This window comes from Miniopterus schreibersii, assembly GCF_964146895.1.
Source record: "Miniopterus schreibersii genome assembly, chromosome: 6".
NCBI classification, from domain to species: Eukaryota; Metazoa; Chordata; class Mammalia; order Chiroptera; family Miniopteridae; genus Miniopterus; species Miniopterus schreibersii.
In genome coordinates, this window is record NC_138107.1 from 64,455,531 (window position 1) to 64,470,874 (window position 15,344).

General features: G+C 42.2%; 1 protein-coding gene across 2 annotated transcripts in view; it reads left to right on the top strand.

Annotated features, from left to right (window-relative positions):
- The first annotated feature begins 1,564 nt into the window (after window positions 1–1,564).
- CLVS2 (clavesin 2) overlaps window positions 1,565–15,344 on the top strand; it is a 54,381-nt gene continuing 40,601 nt past the window's right edge. Inside the window, exons 1-2 of one of the 2 annotated variants that reach the window (XM_081140228.1) lie at window positions 1,565–1,997; window positions 13,129–13,303. In XM_081140228.1, coding sequence (XP_080996354.1) covers window positions 1,609–1,997; window positions 13,129–13,303 — 564 coding nt within the window. In that variant the 5' untranslated portion in view covers window positions 1,565–1,608. The remainder of the gene's footprint in view (window positions 1,998–13,128; window positions 13,304–15,344) is intronic. The other variant, XM_081140229.1, reaches the window with a different exon arrangement.

A 15,344-nucleotide genomic window follows, 5' to 3' on the forward strand; every position in this document is an offset into this window, starting at 1 on the left:
GGCGGGAGGGGGCGTGGGGGGCCGCCGGGCGCCGGGAGCGAGCCGCCTGAACTTGGGCTGGGGGTACGCGGGTGCCACCTGCACGGCCGCCCCCCAGGCGAGCCGGGCGGCGGGAGGCGGGGCGGCGGGGCGGCGGGAGGCGGGGAGGCGGGGCGGCGGGGCGCGCGGGCTGAGGGGCGGCGGGGCGGCGGGGAGGCGGGCTGAGGGGTGGCGCGCCGCGGCGAGACCGCTGCTGGGATAGCCCGAGAGGCGCGGCGCCGAACCGCGTCCCTGTCTTCGCGGCCGCAGCCGGGGCGCAGCAGCCGGAGGGGCGCGCACCGGCTGAGGCCCGCGCCCTTCGGCGCCCCGCGGCTCCGGGCGCACAAAGGCGGCGGCCGCGCGCGTGGCCCTCCCCACCCAGGCGCCCAGTCCCCGCGCCTTCCTGCCCAACTGAGAGCGGAGCCGCAGGGCCGCGCGAGGGCGCCGGACGGCGGCGCCCCCGCCCCGCGCCCCCGCCGCTCCCGCGGGGGGAGGCGCGCGGGGCCCGGACGATGCGCGCACGGCCGCTCCCCAGCGCACCTCGGGCCCGGGGCCCCGCCGCCGCCCGGCTTCCCCGCCCGCCCCAGCCCACCCGGAGCAGCTGACGCCGCCCGAGGCCCGGGGGTGCGGGGAGCGCCGCCCGCCCCGCGTCCCCGCCCAGCGCCGGCTGCTGGGCGCCGGCTGCGCCTTCCCGTCTCTCGCTCAGGGGCTTCAGCGAGAAGGTAGAGACATGGTGATTTTATTTTCCTCTCCCTCCCCACCCTCCCACCCACCCAGCATTTGTGAGGTCCATTTCAGAGAGGTTCCCCAGCCCCCTCCCCGTGGCAAGTCCGTTGAAATAAAGGGCCAGAGGAAGGCAGAAGTTGGGGTGGGGTGGGGGAGCCCCCACGGGTGCCCACGCCACCCAGACCCCCTTCTGGTGCCGTATGAGATCACGGGTGTATCTAGGAGGGCGGAGGGAAGGCGCGCGCTCCGCAGAGTCTCCACCTCATTGGATCCTAATCATTTTAAATGAAATCCCACAAATGTCTTTAAAAACCAGATTCTTTGAATCAGCACCTGGAGAAATAAGCTCATTCCCCTCCCTCTCTCTCTGGCAGGGACGCTGCCTCCCCGCCGGGAGCCCAGCCTAGGAGCCGCCGCGTCAGCCGGAGTCCCGCCTCCGGCCGAGCATCCTCCGTCGGCGCCGCGGGCCCGGAGCGGCGGGGATGCGCGCGGGGGCGGCCTCCGCCGCGTCCCGGGAGGCGAGGGGGCAGCGCCGGGACCCGCGCCGCCCGCGCCGGGCGCCATCGGGGGCGCTTTGTTAGGGGCGCGACCGGACCGCGAGGGGGCCGGGGACGGCCAGAGGCCGCGTCTGCTCCGCGGCCAGGGCGGAGGGAACCAGAGTGGGGGCGTTTTTTTCAGGGGGTGGGGAAAGAAGTTTGTACCCTTCCTAGAAAAGCCGCGGGGAAGCGGGAGCAACAGGGTCCTTGACTGCGCCCCGGGACAAACCGTTTGCTGCGAGGGGGGCGGGCAGCTCGGAGGGCCCGAGGCGCAGGGCGGGCGGCGGGCGGCGGGCGGCCGGGGCAGCCCGCGCTCGGGAGACGGAAGATGACCCACCTGCAAGCCGGGCTGTCCCCGGAGACCCTGGAGAAGGCGCGCCTGGAGCTCAACGAGAACCCGGACACGCTGCACCAGGACATCCAGGAGGTGCGGGACATGGTCATCACCAGGCCGGACATCGGCTTTCTGCGCACGGACGACGCCTTCATCCTGCGCTTCTTGCGGGCCAGGAAGTTTCACCACTTCGAGGCCTTCCGCCTGCTGGCCCAGTACTTCGAGTACCGGCAGCAGAACCTGGACATGTTCAAAAGCTTCAAGGCCACGGACCCCGGCATCAAGCAGGCGCTGAAGGACGGCTTCCCCGGCGGCCTGGCCAACCTGGACCACTACGGCCGCAAGATCCTCGTGCTCTTTGCTGCCAACTGGGATCAGAGCAGGTAAACCCCAAATCCCAGCTCATGCTAGGAATTCGTTTGTTCGCCCATTTCCCAGAACGTACCCTGAGCCGTCCCGTCATAGCTTTACCGCTTTGATGCTTTTGTTTACTTGGTTGGGAAAGAAGAGAAGATGGAACTGAAAAATGAGTTTTTGGCGGGCACCCTGGGAGAGCGGGAGGAGGGCTTTTTAATTTTTTTAATTTAACCTTTGTAACTCTTACTGCGCCAGTCCCTAGTTTCTGCTGCAGCTCGAAGTGCTTCCTGCACCCTGTTACTGTGCTGCAATCTCACTCATTTAACTCCTAAATAATAACCGTGCTATCTTTTCCACCTCCTGAATAAGTTCACTGTTCTGCGGGGAAATTAGCATGAGGTTGGTCACAACTTCTCCTCCTTCCTTCTAAAGAAATGCTTAAACTAGGTTCCTCCTCATCACCCTCATCTTCATGATCAGTACTGAGGTATTATTGCATAAGAACAGCCTGGTGGTCAACCAAGATCAAGTCGTTTCATTGCCTGGGAGCTTTTCTGCGCGGTGATGTGCTGATGAAGGAATAACATGATGTGTGTCGCTTCAGTGCGAGGCAGAGTTGTATCCTCTGTCGCCCAGCGGGCCTGCGGACGCTGAAATAAAGGCTGGCTGCTGTGCTCGTTCCACACCTGTCACCAGTCTCAAGATGTTTCCTGTCTAATGTGATTTCTCATCTTTTGGAAGGAAGGGGAAAATGTTCAGACATGTGTGTCGTTTGGTAGACTTTTTAAGCTCTCTTGCTTTTTAGTAGAGGAGAAACAATATTTTTAGTGTCTACATGATGATAGAAAAAGTCAGAGAGTGACTCTGCCACTTCCTCAATCAGAATTCTTTTCTCAGACTAACAGATATAAGAAGTTATAACTACTCTTGTGTAAGGTAGTTTTAATTAAGTTTAAAGTTGATGCATTTCATGGAACTCAAACACGTTTATCAGGACTATGAATCATAAGAAGCTGGTTGTTAAAATACTGGTGTGTTTTTAGTTCTGTGAATGGTGACTTTGGATGCATCAGGTTGGTTTAAACCATCTCTGGAGCAATTGTAAAAGACTTTTTTGGTGACTGAGAAATTGTGTGGATCTCTAGATGGGCTTCTCACAGTCTTGGGATATTAGAATGAAAATTAATACTTTTAACAGGTTTTTACCTTTTAATTGGTTATCTTTTCTCTGTAATTCTAGGTTGAAAACTACACTGATTAGTTTTTAGGCAAATATAAAGACAAACTACTACCTGAGGAATCTTAATATCATAAAACTAAGAAACTTCCAGAGAGAGTTAGCCACTGATGGGGAATGGTGTCCTGTTAAAGTACTTTGTTTAGTTATAGAGTTCATATTGTACTTTTTATCAGGTAGCAAAGTTTAAAGGACCATGAAATGCCATCCTTTGACCACAATTTTTCTTTAACATTTTTCTTTATCTGAGAAGTACATCGTAGGGTCATGCAATCCAATGATTGTGAATGCCAAAACTGAAAACTTTTATTCAAGAAAGAACCTACTATTTCATTTGTCAGTTAGATCAGAACTTTGTTTATTAAGTAAGCTACAGTTAAATGGGAGCTGTGGACATTTTATACTTAAATATGTCTCAAAGTCTGAAAGGTATCTTTAGGGAGGCAGATTGCATTTAGGGAGACATGCATTTATTTATTTATTTATTATTGTTCCATGCATATTAATTTTTATTTTTTTAATTGACTTTATTGGGGTGACTTTGGTTAATAAAACCATACAGGCTTCAAAGGTATACAAGTCAATAAAATATCATCTGCATACAGCATTGTGTGCTCATCACCCAAAGTAAAGTCCTTTTCTGGTCCCATTTATACCCCCCTTTGCCCACTTCCACCTCCTCCCACTGCCCTTTCCCTCTGGCTATCACTGTACTCTTGTCCGTGTCTATGTGTCTATATATATATATATATATATATATATATATATACACACACACACATATACACACATATATATTTATTTATTTTTGCTTAATTCCTTCACCTTTTTTCACCCAGCCCCACAACCCCCTTCCCTCTGACTGCTGTCATTCTGTTCTATGTATCTGTGCTTCTGTTTCTATTTTATTTGTCAAATTATTTTGTTCATTAGATTCCACATATAAGTGAGATCATATGGTATTTGTCTTTCTCTGACTGGCTTATTTCACTTGGCATGAGACATGCATTACATTAAACCTATTTTAAATTATTTCTATAAGTGAACTAATATTCACACTGATTTATAAAACTAATTAAGATTCAAATCACTTAATAGTTCTCATGTATATGGGAAGTTGCTTATTCCAGATTCCTAAAGAAACTATATTTTTGTTGTCTATTTCATACTTTTGTATAAGGGATAGGTTATTAGTAATCAAAACCTATCACCCTATCTCTCTACAGTGGGAGGAGATTTGTTAATTGGTATATAGAACTATTTTCATTAAATTTACATAACATTTTTAAATATTAAAAAATTTGTACATGCGAAATTAAAAATGAGAAGCTGTGTCCTATAAAAATACCCTATCAGGTTCTAGACGAATAACTGTGAATTCTGTTTCTATGGATGGAAATGAAGTTATAGTACATTAAGTCAAAAGGTATACCAGTTATTTAGAGCTTGGCTAAAATTCAGTTGAGTTTCCTCCTCTTACATTCTTAAAAAAAAGTCATTCCTTCCTTCTCCCTGCCTGCTTCCCATCACAGACGTGCATATACCCAGTTTAACAAGGATAATGGATTAAATAAGTCTATGCTCTTGGCATCCTCTGTAAATCATTATCATTGGGATACGAGCATAAGAACTGCCCTGAAACCTGCAGGACAGCTGCCTTTCCGGCAGTACCAGCTCTTCTCCTGCTTTTGGCCTGATTCCCCTTTCTTCTTCCACTCTGTAGCCTCAAGTCCTGTCTGACTTGACTCCTACAGAAGTTTCTACCTTCTCTAGGTGTTTACCTTACTATTGCTCCATTAGGTGGGTAGCCACATGCCAGATCCTCTCATTCCTCCCCTGTTCTGTGAGTCAGATGCTCTTACCTTCCTGCTGTGATCCTGCCAGGCCAAGCAACCTGAGTCTCTTGAGAAAAGTGACTGTACATCTGAATGTAATTCTGACCACCTTCCATGAACTGTTCAGTGACTTACCTGGTTTTCAACAACTTAAAAAAAAGTAGCATTGTTTTAAAGAAACAATAGGTGGGAATGTCCACAATTACAGAGTGAAATTTGAGAAATGAGGTAGAAAAAAGGCCCCCCCATTTTACTGGAAAACAGGTTATTGCAGCTTCCCAAGGGAAAGGGATGATTTTTAAAATAAGGTTTGAAAAACTTGTGAATACCTCTAAAATAATCTGTGTAACAAAAAGACTAAGTTTCATGTTATTATCTTTATAAGAGCACTTGAGCTAGAGTTAATGCTCAATCAATATTTCTTGAGTTGAATTCCGTTATGCATTTAAAAAATAATTCTAAGTGGGAAATTACCTAATATATACTTTCTGCTATATTAAATTTGTAGGACAGTTCTCTCTGCTTCTCAGGAGACCAGAAATAGTAAATGTGTGTGAGATGGTGACTATAAATAAAACAGTGTCTCCTTCTACTGCAATATAATGCAGGTCAGTTTCAGCATATTGAATTGGACCATTTCCAAGGCCTTTACAAGAGGCATGGAATTTTCAGGAAGAACCAAGGTAAAATAATATTTACAGTGTACCCACCTTCTAATAAATCTAAAGAAAATGAAATACTGAAATGTCAAAGTGACTTTCAGTTTGGTTTGTGGTTCTTTCTAAAAAGAATAAAACAGGCTTAGATGACTTATTACATTTACTGAGCAGGTTCTCCTTGGAAAAATATTCACATAATTTTATCTCCTTTCTTTCAGATCATCTAGCATAGTACCTGAAAACAAAAGGAAATTCTGCGAAATTAAAAACAATTGTATTGTTTCACTGCATCACTAGGATGCAGTAGCCCTCCATGCATTACATTCTGTGTAGTCCATGGATACGAGGGATAGTGCCCTGCTTAGGACTGGGCAGACACCTTCAGATTTCCACCTGATTTTAACAACAGAAGGCGAGGATAATGTACCGTGAAGCTAGAAGAGATTATACTACCTTAAAAAAAGAAGTTTTGAATAAAATCAGATCATGATCTATACCCTAGGGCACGAGAGCAGGTAGGTATCTGAGCAGTGAAAATATTACTGACATATATACTTATTGGGAATATTCATGAGCAAATTGTGTCACCCAAAATATAATAATGACACCTATTCTGAGAGTTGGCTTGTAATTTTTCAGTTAGCCTGCAAGTCATATTTTACCTCAATATTTATAAAGTAGTTCTCTATACTTTAGTACAGCAAACAATCACTTATCTGGAATCTGGTTAATAACCGTAAGAAAACAATTAAATACAGCTAAACTAAAGTGGTTCCTGATAGTGGCAATTCAGAAAGCACTCTGTTTGGTTTGTCATAATGGACATTGATTATCACTTAGAGTATTGAAGCTCCGGAAGGGGTAGAAGGCTGACTGGTCAGACACTGCTATGATCCTGAAACTTATCCTGAAATTTTCCTTACAAAACATATTATTGTCAGTTTGTTTATTTTGTGTGGCTTTTTCATAAAAAAGAAAATATTATACAAATGGTTAGCTGTTTGCAATTTGAGATTGAATTATGATTTTGCTTCCATTTGTTAAAATAATGGGACCAATCTCCAAATTGAAAGTTTATGATGACGACAGATTAAAATTTAAAAAGTATCCATGGACTATACAGATAATATTTTGGCCTGATTTCTCCAGACCTCTTGGCTCAGTTTATTAAAATATTTAAATATGTCCCAACTTTTTGCTTCACGGTGTCATATATCATGACAGGGTCAGGAATTTTTACCTTCAAAATCCTGGAGACGTTGTTGTGCTCTATTCTGCGTGCATTTTGATATTAGCTCAAAACTAGACATGGCAGGTGTGGATTCCATGGGGTTTCTGCCCCAGCAGAGTTTCCATATTGCTTCCTTTTGGGATACTCTTTTAACAAATACTCTGGAAACTATAGCTTATTCCAAACTATGCCCTTGGTTCAAACCATAGAAAATGGGAAATAAAAAAATTGTCTTGAAAAATGTTAGTGTAATATTGGAACAAATCTCTGGAAGAAAAAAAAGACAGTCTCCAAAAACTAGGGCAATTTGCAGTAACTAGTAAAATAATTCTGAAATAACAGCAAAGACCAAGAGGACCAGCCTTCAGTAAGAAGCTGAGGGCCTAGAACAAATCAGGCATGTTTCAAACATGCAACTTTAAACAAAGCTGCAGAGAAGAAAAGGATTTGAGGTTACTTTTAGTGCACTGAAAGTGTGCCTCAAAAGAAATGTTTAAAGATATTTTAAAACATGAGCCAAGTTAGTAAACGAATAAATTATCCTTTGTAAATTAATACATTTCCTCCATTCTGGGAAAAAATTTGACTGCTTTTGTGTCATTGAGGACAGGTATATATTTCATTAACATGGTAAGTGACACTGTTGACATGAGGGAAAGGATGTCCCTGTATGTTGAGTCCTTATAAAACTGAGCAAATAGTCTCAAATCAATTTTTTAAAAAGTATACATTAGTCTAACATTTGCTATATACATAGCAATTTAATAATTGCTGGAGGCAAATAAACACACATAACACATTCTTTGTACTAGCAAGGGACATGCAACCTCTCTAGGAAAAAATCATGAAAAAATAACTACAGAGAGGTTATAAGTGCTTAATGACTGTATTCCTTACCAGTCAAGAAGTTAAGGGCAAAGGGGGAGCTGCAAGGTACTCAGTGTTGTTTAGAGATAACATTGCCTACTTGGTTAACTAAATTCAATCTTTTATTGTTTAATTTTAATTAATTAACTCATTTATTCATTCATTTTAAAATACTTTTATAGCATGTGTCAGGTACTCTTTTAAGAACTTAACAAACTTAACTTATTAAATCTTTATTTAAATCATATGAAGTAGGTCCTATTAATATTTATATTTTGAAGATGAAGAAACTGAGGCACAGAGCAGTTAAGTATTTCATCCATAACCAGTGAACTGGTCAAACTTTTTTCAAAAACCCGCACACAATTCTGTTTTTTATTTTTATTTTGGCCTCAGTAGTGCACACTTTTTAAACATTTTTCAAAGAAAGACATTTTTTCTCTAGATGTTTATTTCCAATGAATATTTTTATTGATTTTTAGAGAGAGAGAAACAGAGGGAGAAAGGAGAGAGAGAGAGAGAGAAACATCAATGAGATGATCGGCTGCCTCCTGCACACATCCTACTGGGGATCGAGCCCACAATCTGGGCATGTGTCCTGACCAGGAATTGAACCAGTGGCCCCTTGGAACATGGGTCAGTGCTCAACCACTGAACCACATTGGCCAGCCCAAACTTTTTGTGTGTGTAAAGACAATCAGCCACATAAATCTAGAAAAAACACACACAAATATAATTATATCAAAAAGGCAAGCTCTGATCATTTAAAAACTTATCCATGGTTTACAAAGTCTTGATTAAACAATATAATATAGACAATTAGGCACAGAAAGTTAAGTTGCTAGAATAAATGTTCTGAAGGGAAAGACCGTACAAAGCAGACACTTGCTTAGAGTCTTCTGCCCTGAAGAGTTGACTTTCTGATGTGTTTATATTTCCAGCACAATTCTGTTTTGTTTTATTTTGGTGGCAGTAGTGCACACTTTTTAAACATTTTCAAGGAAAGACATTTTTTCTCTAGATGTTTATTTCCAACAAAACATCTTTTGTTCTCATGTACCTACATTCCCATGCCAGTAAAACTAAAGCAAGGCCCAGACAGATAATCTTCTGTGCTTAGTGACACAAACCAGACACATGAATATTTCGGAGTTCATATTCCCTGCCTGGTTTGCAGACTTTGCCTCTTCCCGTCCCGGTTCATTTGGATGCCCGGTTGCTTTTCCTCCACCGAAGCCCCCTGTTTGGATCAGGCTGGAATGTGTCCTGGTACCTGGCTTGGCACCACATTGGTATTGACTTTCTGATCTGTCTTCTGCCACATTCTGCCACTGAGACATGAAAAAGCAGAACAGTTATTCATCAAGCTCCCTCCCAGGTATGAGACACCGCAGGGAGTGGAGAGAACTGTGGTGCAGAAAGAGCTGGCTTCTCATCGAGGCTGCCGTTGTACTCCGTGGGGATCCTGGGCAAACGGCTCAAATTCTCTGGGACCTGTGTCTTCATCTCTGTATTTCACAGAGACCTCATCTGTGTCCTCAACTCCAAAGTGAGAGGATTAATGCCAGCACTGAGACTTTGGGCTTGTTCTGAGATTAAGACAATGCATTTGAAATTCCTTTGGAAATCTTAAACTATTACACAGGTAGGGCTATTATTATTTCCCCTCAGTAATATAAAGCAACTCGATGTGTTCAACTTCTGCACTAATGATACCGTTGAGGCATTATTAATAAAGGTAATTTTTTTCCTTTGTCTCTCCCCTAACACCTTCCTAACAGGAAATGCTTCAGCTCTGGCTTAATGAAAACTGACGGGCGGGGCAGCCTTAATGAAGAATTTAATAATGGCTGATTGATTTAGCAACAAAGGGAAATTGCTTGCTGTTGTGCTGCTCAATGTGATGCCAAGACGTCAGCTTTCCCCTTTCAGGCTGAAAGAAAGGGTTGGGAAGGAGGAAGGAAATTTTCTGTTTGTGGTTTAGGTTGCCCTTGGCACTGACTGTAACCTGAGGTAGTGGATGAGACGCTGTGAATGCTGGGGAGAGGCACTGGGCAGGGGGCCACCCCAAAACCTCTCTGGCTGGAGGCAGGAGAAGAGGCTTCCCTGCTCTTGATTGCACAGGTAGTAAGTGGGAGAAATGGGTGTCAGAGTCTTCTCCACGTAGTTTTTGTGTATTCTAACAACTTTGATCTCTTTCAAGAGCAGTGCTCCACATAGGCTGGCGTCCCACTTGTAAGATGCCTTACCTGGTCCCATCATTTCTCCTTAGGACTTGCTACTCACCATCCTCTCCAAGCTGATTTCAGATTCAGGCTTTACTTAATGCTATTTTGGGAAGCACAGTCTGGAGGCAAGAGCTGGATAAATGTGCTAGTTTGTTATCTATGGCTTTTTCCCCAGCATACAAATGAAGAGTAGCAATGCTGGAGCTGCTGCAAATTGGGGTGTAAGCCCTAAGCAGGACCATGTGGCATACTTACTGTACTGATACTTTACAGATTGTAACAGTGAAAATAACCTCAAAGAGCAGAACTGCGGTAAGATTCCTGAAGAGGCGGAATACGTAAAATGCTCCATTTCTTAGGAAGATATTTTACAGACTTTAGTAAGATCTCTTTTAATAATGTTCTGCTTAGGAACAGCCTGCTGAGCTGCAGTGCTGGTCAGGTGACACGTTTGACATCAGAGGACTGGAGTGTCCAGAGGGGTTTTGACCTGCCCTTAGAGTGCACTCAGCTAGCATGTTTTTATGTTTATTTTCTTAAAATTGTACACTAATATGATTTATATAAACGTCATTTAATTCTTTTTATTGGAACAAGATACCAAATTTTGAAACTTGGTGAGATTTACTCTTGAAAACGTTGCAAACCTGCTTTTTCCCCCATTGCTGACCCTGGGATTTGTCTTATTTTAGTTCCTTTGGAATAATAATATGCATATAAATTTTCTCTTGATTTAGACACAGTTTTATAGAATCATATTTAAAGTGTGTTACTTAAAACAAATGTCCTCATTTCAGCCCTTACTGGTGTCATGATTTATTCCTTCTATGTACAGTGCGTCATCCTTCCAAAACCTATTACAGATTCAAGTCTGACTTAATGCTATTTTGGTTTTAGTGCTATTTGGTATTTTTACAGGTAACACAAGAATGACCATAATGAGGAAAAAGTCCTAAGTTGAGCTTTTCTAATGTTTAATTTTTTTTTACCATGATATTATTATAGACTTCAGGAATTAAAATGAGTATTTTTTAGAGGAAGGTCTACATTTTAACCAGAAATATAGCTTTCTTGCTCCAGCTTCCCAGTTTGTGTAGGTTTATAGGCTTTTGGTCATAACACTGTGTCAGGTCATTATATTTAAAAGGGAGATAGGCCAGCCACGAAGTGACAGATAAAGGTATTCGGCCATATGTATTTCACAGATTTAAAGACAAATAAATAATAGAGTTCTACAAAAAGTTTTATTATCTTATATATTTAGAAACTATTTTAGGATGCCATATTCTTAGGACTATAAATAGCCTGCATACCATCCAGAGATTTAAAAAGAACCCGTTGATCCTTGCCTTTTACAAGAGTAATAAGCTATCTAAAAATCATCATTAAATTTTAAAGGAAAAGATAAAAACAAAGATTCTTCCATTCTGATTATACCCTGCCAAGTGTCCGCAGTCACACAGCGAAGGAGGGACAGAGAAGAAGACATTCATCTCGAAATCTTGACACCGCGCTCTATGCTTGGCTGAGGCTGGGATGCAAGGGCGACCCTGTCGGTCCTGCTGTGCTAATCTCGCAGAAACAGAATGAGGCCCAGAGAAAGCGAGAAGTCGCCTGGGCTCTTATTGTTAATTATTCCTTCCTTTCTGCACTACGGTGCTTTCTCCATTCTCCTCCGAATGTTTTTAGAAGTAAACCCAGAACTGCTCCCTCATACTTAGCCGCTGTCTCATAGAGCGAGCGAGCAGTTCGTGGAAGGCAGCCTGTCACTGCCACTAAACCCAGGGATCTGTGTTCCTCATGCAACACCTCCCTCATCCCACCTCCTCCGAGGTCAAGATTTCTTTCTGTAGCTTTTATTGACCATCTGCACCTGAATGTCTGAGGAGAAAAAAAATAAACTTGAGTTCAGGATGCTCAAAGATTCAAATGGTTAACCTTTCCCATAATTTTGCTGATTCCTCTTAAAATGTTGGAATCCTCTTAGAATAATTATCTCATTTCTCTCTCAACTCTGGCTGCATTACTTCCTTCACTTTCTTGTGTATGCTTTTGATTCTGGAATTTTCAACCTGGAGCTCTCCCTTGAGTTTAGGATCTACTTTTTTCAGATATTTAATTGCTATTAACCGGGTGTACTACATGCTTCTGATATACAGCAGGTTCTATTCCAAACTCTTCATTACTAGCTCTCCCCAATTGTATCTTCCTTTTGTATTATTTATTTAGGCCCTGAAGCTAGAATCTGTGTTTCACCCTTTACTTTTCTCTCAATCTGAGTCCCCACATCCAATTAGGTGTCACATTTTCACAGGTTTACTTCTGAAATATTCCTTAAATTTGGCTTCTACTCTCCGCCCGGCCTGCACTGCCTTCCTGGAGGCAGCGTCTTACTCCACAGCAGTGTCTTTGAGCTCTAGTCTAGGCCATTTTACAGGAATGTCAAGAGCATTTATTGGATTTATACAATCTGCCAGGCAAGTCAGAAAAAGATAGAAACTCAATCCCTAACTTCCGAAGGCCTGTGTTATGATAGTTACATTTCCCCTTTTGTAGTCGTTGATCTCTCTTTCTGTCTGTACACTTTTCCTTCTTTCTTTTCTTTTATCTTTATGATGCATTCTCAATACAAGTAATTAAAATCTGTTGACACTTATACCCGTAACTGTTCACATGTACTGTTCTTGTTTATTGGTGAGACTCCTCAAATCTCATTCTGAAATTTTTCAAATATGCACATGTGAAATGTCAGTATTACTGAGAGCATTCCTAAGCTATTTAAAAGAACCATGACTAATTTTCAGAGTAGTTAAAATGAGATTTTAGAAAATGATAGGAAGGCCTAGGGGTAAAGTAAATGATTGTGAAATATGAAGCAAACTGTAGTATTTCCCAAAGCTTTATAGTTTGTTTTGGTAGAATACATGCTAAATTCTCATATGTCCCCTGAGTGCTGCAAATCAAGTTCCTCTTAAAAGAATACTTTTAAACAAAATCATCTCCTTAAGATTTCTTAAGTATTTTCTGAGGAGATTTTAGTGTGCTAAAATCCTTCTATAGTGGTTGTTAGATGTAATGAAGCCTTTTCTGTTGCTGGTAGGTACACACTGGTGGATATTTTACGGGCCATCTTGCTGTCTTTAGAAGCCATGATTGAAGATCCTGAGCTTCAGGTGAATGGATTTGTTTTGATCATAGACTGGAGCAACTTCACCTTCAAGCAGGCCTCTAAGCTTACACCCAGCATGCTGCGGCTGGCTATCGAAGGCCTTCAGGTAACCATGCACGAATTACCCGTGGTCTCCGTCTCCCATGTTTGACTCATCTAATCTGTTAGCATAGCAAAATGTCCCATCTAAGGAACAAAAACAATTTTTACATAGTTTTCAAGCACAAACATTAAAACGCTAACTAGACAAAGGCTTTTAGAAGAAAAACTGAGAATGTGGGACTTTTAATAGATGAGAATTTGTAATACTTGGTGCAAACCCTCACTATGCCTGAACATAAACATGGGTGATGACCTGAGGTTTTTGACTTGAAAATCAGAACAAGCACCACCTTTTGGATTTTAATCATTAATTATCTAGGCTTATTTTTGTCTCTTTTTCCTTTTCCGTGGCTATTTGTTAATTAGTTAAAGGTTTGCTTCATTATTGCATTTAACCTGGTGAATTGGGATATGATGGGTTATATCTTCATGTTGCCTAAAAGCTGTTGGAAAGCCAATCAATATGTTTTTGATCTCTAAGCAATGGAATCACTGTTTTAAATTACTTTTGTAGACTTAATTGGGGGTTTTGGCCTTTTTTTTTTTTTTTGGTGGAAGGATTGTCACATAGAATCTATATAGGAATGGTGCATCTTCCAGTGAATGACATTTAACTGATTGGGAATCATGAAACTATGAAATGGAAAACCAATTATTATTTAGTGGTATGTGATAATTAGCTGACAGCCAATTATTCCCTAAAAATGAGCCACTCCTCCAGGCCGTAGGACAGCGTAGCCAAATTGAGTTGACAGCTTGAGTTGTGCCTCTGGAGAGAATAAGACACCTTGGTCTGTTTCCTCTGCTTAGGCTTTTTCTGATACAGGTTTTCTGACTTGCTTTTGGTGAGTCACCCTTGCTACTGTCTTAACTTGAAGAACATTTTTATTTTTTAAAAACTCCATAGAGACAGTTAAGAAAATTGGGAGAGGGCACGGAATAACGCATATTTGGAAGTGTGTGTATCATGATGAATGTGCCCTATTGCCCACAGTGTATAAAGTGTTTTTTATTTTGTAAAGAAAATTGGTTACCACCAACTGTGTTACTTAACAGGATGGTAACCTAGTTTTTTAGAACTGTTACCACTATTTAACCTGTGTCTTCTCTTTGCACTAGAGGTAGACTAGGCCTTTTGCTGCATGCAGGACTGGAGAGTGCATATTATTCCTAAGAAACTTAAAAAAAACTTCAAGGGTAGACTCAGTGCCTTGCTATTTGCCAACTTACACACTGTTTGGAGACATTTAGTAGTAAGGTGAGAAGTCATTGTGGGCGAAAAAAACTGAAAATTCAGGCATGTTGGGAGCTTCTCTATTAGCCATGGCCACTATCAGAACGTCTTTCAGTGCAAAGTGTCAGCATGACAGGGGCTACAGTCAGTGCTTGTGCTGGTGAGTGTAATGGTCCCCACCCTGCAGAGACCTGTGCTGGCTGCCTCATCTCTATTCCCTATAAATGTCTCAATCTCCTTTTCTTTCTCCCAGGACCTAGACTGAGTAAGCAGGGTTGATGCCTCCTAGTTGTCAGTTGAGAAGCCACTTAAAATAAGTGAGCTCTTCCCGTCATTAAATTTGACATGTTTTTAACCTTTAAACTCAGTGTTTTCTTCAGTTCAAATTGAGTTTTTAAATGTTCTTTATCTGTGTCTATATGTGTAGATGCCTCTGTACTATGTCTAAAAACAATGGTAATTCTGAATAGATTACAAGATGTGTGAAAAATGTTCCATTGTAACAGGCATGGTTTCATATTTAGTCTCATACAGAAGTTACATTTTATGACTTTTCTAATCAAGTCTCTGTTTATTTTGCATTTAACATGTGAGAAATATTATTGTGCATTAATAGATGTTTCATGCAGAGCATGAATAAATGTATTTTTGAGATTGACATAAGACCATAAAATGTTTGAAATGAAGATATATACACAATTTTTGGCCACTAAACACAACTAATACCATCATCAAGACCACCAACACTACCTCGACAATAAATAACCTCCAATTAAACGAGCCAGGAAAATTGAGAGGTGAAAATATTTTT